Genomic DNA, 4,342 nt, shown 5'->3' with positions numbered 1-4,342 from the left:
TGTGTGTGTGTGTGTGTTGATGAGCAGCCTCTGGGGTCCATTATGCCTGTGACAGCCCCACAGCAGGAAAGCAGCCAGCCAGATAACTTATGAAAGCGGTTTAAAGCAAAATTGAATCCACAACTTATGAATTATTAAACTTATTACACCTCTGTGAAGATCGCTAAACTCCGAAGCACAACAACAATGGCCTCCTTTCCACTGTCACTGCTGGGAAGAGAAATTATTTCTAAGCATTACCAGTGGGAAAGTGATGCATATTTCAGGTGTTAGATGGCATGAAAATGTGTCATGTATGGAAATTATTAAAGGGAAAACACTTTATATATTGAGGTTGTTTATGGAACTTGATATGGAAATGGGAACACTTCATACAGTGATGTTGTTGGATTGTTTTATGTAATTACATTTTCTTTGTCTGAGGAAGAACTTCTAAAGATTGATAAAGAAGGTTTTCGTGTTCAACAATGTGTCCCTGTGTCAGTCTCATTATATTTATTTATGCTTTACTTTCTATGTGCAGGTATTATCACAATTACCAAGTGAAACAAGTTGGCAGTGAACTCCTGCCACAAAACATAATTCAAGATCTGCAGAAAGAAAAAAAATCGGAGTTCTGTTTGATGAGTATTGGAAAGTATAGGAAACTGGATGTTAATGCTTAAGAATACACTAAGGAAGTAGATGTTAACATGAACATCAGATAATTTCTTAATGTTCGCTGCCTGAAAGGCCAACTAACAGGCTAATTTACTTTTATCACGTATTTCTATCAATAATGGTGAGAATGATCACCCAACCCTGTGGTGTCCCTTCAGCTCAGGAAACATTTTGGTGTCTTTCAGCACATTTTTTAGTTTTCTGGGCCCCAACTTTACTATTTTCATTTGAATGAATATTTGCGTTCCTCCATTTCTGCTGGAGGCATACTAGCAACTGTTTACCTCACACATTGGTTACGACAACATTATAAAGTGACAATATGTCCATGTTGTTTTAATGGCTTGTTCTACTGCCCACAAATGGACAAATCAATTCTAGTTACTTTAGGCTACAACTCAGGAGTTACTTGTAGATATTAGAAAGTGCTGTGTGTTGCAGTAACTTCAGTTCTGAAACAGCTAGCAGCTCATGAAAGTTTTTTCATTTATTGAACTGAACTAAAAATAACTGGAAATCTGAGGTTCCTTAGGGGAAAGAAAATTGTTTCATGTTGGGTGGTGCATTATGCAAAAGTCAGTCTGAAAGACAGAATGACAGCATCCAACAGCCAATACGTTTGTGGTGCATGGGAAGAAAGATGACTGGCTGGACATGATGGCATAATACTTTATGAATATAGAAGGTCTGACAGAAGAGTTGACAGAGATGTTCCAATCAAAGTTTCAGAGCACTAGAAAATAGAACAATAGCGCTTTCATCAAAGTCTCATCAATGAAGGATTTATCAATACATACAGTTTCAGCACTGTTCATCATGTTCAGGGGATGCATTCTATTCCAGTCTATCACATGTCAAACACACATATGGACTACTTATAACACATACTGTATAACATATTCACTCTCACATTCACCTGCATGTATTTGGATTCTCTGAATAAAAGCTGTGAGCTGACAGTTTTAACCACTGAGCCACTACACAAAACTGTTTTTTATTTTTAGTATAGTATAGAACAATAAAACCACCAGTTAAGGTTGATGAAAGTATCATGAAATATGTCCTACATGCAAGAGCTTGAGTCAATAGCTAAAAAAAACAAATCTTTATTTCAGTTTCTTTGCTACAGTGAAATTGAGACTTGAAGGCAGTCTTGCAGAACAGAGTGTGAATGTAATTTAAAGGAGAATTAAAAGCACAATGTAAGAGATAAAGCAGGACACACTCTGCAATTGCATTTTGGAAATCCTTTCTAACTGCTTAACTCTGTTGATGATAGTAAGCTGGTTTAAAATACTGCCTCAGGTGCTGAAATACCTATTTATTCTGAAAGTTTAGCAGAGACATTTCTGTTTGAGCTAGGGCGTAATTGTTCCTGATTATAATGCAACTTAATGACACTCCTGGAGTGTATGAAAGTAGTTGAGGACTGGCTTATGAATTGTTAAACCTCTCCCACCCCTCTGATGGAGCAGAGGTTGTAAAGTAGGACACTTCCTCTCCCCTCAGAGCCACAACAACAACAGCCTCAGCTCCACAGCTGCTGTCAAACTGAGTTAAAGAGTGTGGGTTAGCAAAATACTTAATATCCTATATATATCATAGATGAGACCCAATGAACTATAAAACTTTTAATAAACGGTCCAATTAATTTTTTTGTTTTTTTAATTAAGGAAAAAATATATAGATATATTACTATTTTCTATATATCTATTGATTTATTGAGTCCTCTGCATTCTGTCCTGTTTTTTTTCCTTAGGCCCTTCTTCTGTGCCTCTTCAAAATGTCCTGATTGATTGATTGATTGATTGATTGATTGATTGATTAATTGATTTGCTGGTTGATTGATTGGTTGGATGGTAATTTGGCATTGTAGTTTGAAAGTGATGACTACTTTCAGGACTCCAGCCTGTGCAATTTATTACTTTAAAAGTTTAGTTTTAAACAGACACCTGTGGAGATCCGAGCAGAACTGAATTTATAACTTATCAAATATTAAAATCCTCACACGTCTCAGCCAGAAATTCTCTTCCAGAGACGATAAAACAGGACATCTGTTCCCTCCTGTGACCTACAACAATGATGGCCTCTGTTTCATTGGCCAAGTAGGGAGGAGACTAACTTCATCAACACTTCACAGATGACCTTGTATTCACCAGTTCATCCAACTATTGAAAGATAATTATAGTTACTGTCTGGAAAATCATCCTTTCATGTAAGCATCTTACAAGGGTGTAGAAGTGGATGCTCTTGTGCTAGTGCTAAGTAAATTATATATGAGGGAGGTTTTTCAAGTATTTACATAGCATTTTGGTACAGTTCTTGGAAATTCTACACTTGTCAGGGAGGAAACGCCCCTGAAACAGCATGCAGCTCTTCAGGCAGGAAGACCCACTGTGCCTGCACCTGTTTCAGTGGGAAAGGAAGCATGGATGTTTAAGAAAAAGTATAATTTAAGTCTCATCTCTACATTGTCAGACTTGGGTCAGCTTTCACTGCTTCACTTTGTCAGCCTCACTTTTGCTCATGATACTTTGTTAACATAGAGCTAGACAAGTGGAAATTATGACTTGTAGTTGTATGAAACTTCAGGGGCTCCTCTGGGGGTTTCTAGATGTTTTTTTCGTGGCAACCCAACACCCCATGTGATAGTTCACTCTTGACCAAAATGTTGGACCAACTGAACCATGGACTTTCCTGCTTGTGTGGTTATTTGTGGAATAAAACTGTTGAGGGGCAATGTAGTAAATACAGAAATACATGGGAGCACTTAAGAGAACAACATTGTGTTTTTCATCTATTAAAGGCTGGCAGGATACTGTAATTTTAATCTAGTATCTTAAATAACTAACACCACAAAAAGCCAGTTTACCCTTGCGTTTGACTTAATTCAGCCTATGATAATTACAAATTACAAAAAGAAGTGAGTTGGTGAAGGATTATTATTATTATTATTTTAATGTAAATTTTGAGAATGGTGTTTTTCCTCAACTTAATCTGGACAATGCCTCAAACGTTTGTCTCATTCATTTGTTTGATATACAGCCAAACACAACACAGATAGCCCGGCCAAGGAGCTCAGATTGCAGTCACATAAACTGACAATTAATAACATCTATTATGTTCATCAGCACCAATGTGTGTGGGGGGACTGTGGAGGATCATTGCAGAGCGTGTAGAGGAGGAAGAAATGAGATGTGATTTATGGGTGGAGAGGGAGAAGAAATGCAGGGATGAGTGACTGGTGCCAGACACATGTAGGCAGCAGCAGTGTTAGGCGGAATAATTTCTGTTTGTTTGTTTTATTATGTTTTGGTATGAGAACCATGGCTGACATTCCTAAGGATGTGGGTTTATGGGTGGAGAAGGTTATGGTCCAACACTCTCTCTTCTGCGTTTCTAATCCCGAACACTGCCTCTTTGTAGGATACTATTTTTGTTGTGTCTCCATTGAACCATTACCACTTTAACACTACCAGGATTTTAATACTAGACTACTAGAATATTTAAATTCAAACTTAGGAAATAGAGGTATATTTGATACCTCTAAAGCTTTATTGTGTGTTTCTATTCTTTTCAGATGACGGGCCATATGGAAAAACAAAGGATATCTCTGGACCAGAACAGACCATGGCTTCGAGAAGACACAGTATACCAGGTACATCTATCTATCTATCTATCT

The 4,342-nt window shown here is 37.4% G+C and overlaps 1 protein-coding gene across 1 annotated transcript in view; it reads left to right on the top strand.

Moving 5' to 3' along the window:
* Positions 1 to 4,342, top strand: part of LOC118328894 (glutamate receptor-interacting protein 2-like) — a 164,366-nt gene that overhangs the window by 102,953 nt on the left and 57,071 nt on the right. The window contains exon 2 of the mRNA XM_035662820.1: positions 4,241 to 4,318. Coding sequence (XP_035518713.1) covers positions 4,241 to 4,318 — 78 coding nt within the window. The remainder of the gene's footprint in view (positions 1 to 4,240; positions 4,319 to 4,342) is intronic.

This window comes from Morone saxatilis, unplaced genomic scaffold, assembly GCF_004916995.1.
Source record: "Morone saxatilis isolate NCDOM2014 unplaced genomic scaffold, NCSU_SB_2.0 Contig18, whole genome shotgun sequence".
NCBI classification, from domain to species: Eukaryota; Metazoa; Chordata; class Actinopteri; family Moronidae; genus Morone; species Morone saxatilis.
Note: the sequence above shows the minus strand (reverse complement) of the source record. Positions and strands in the feature narration are given on the sequence as shown.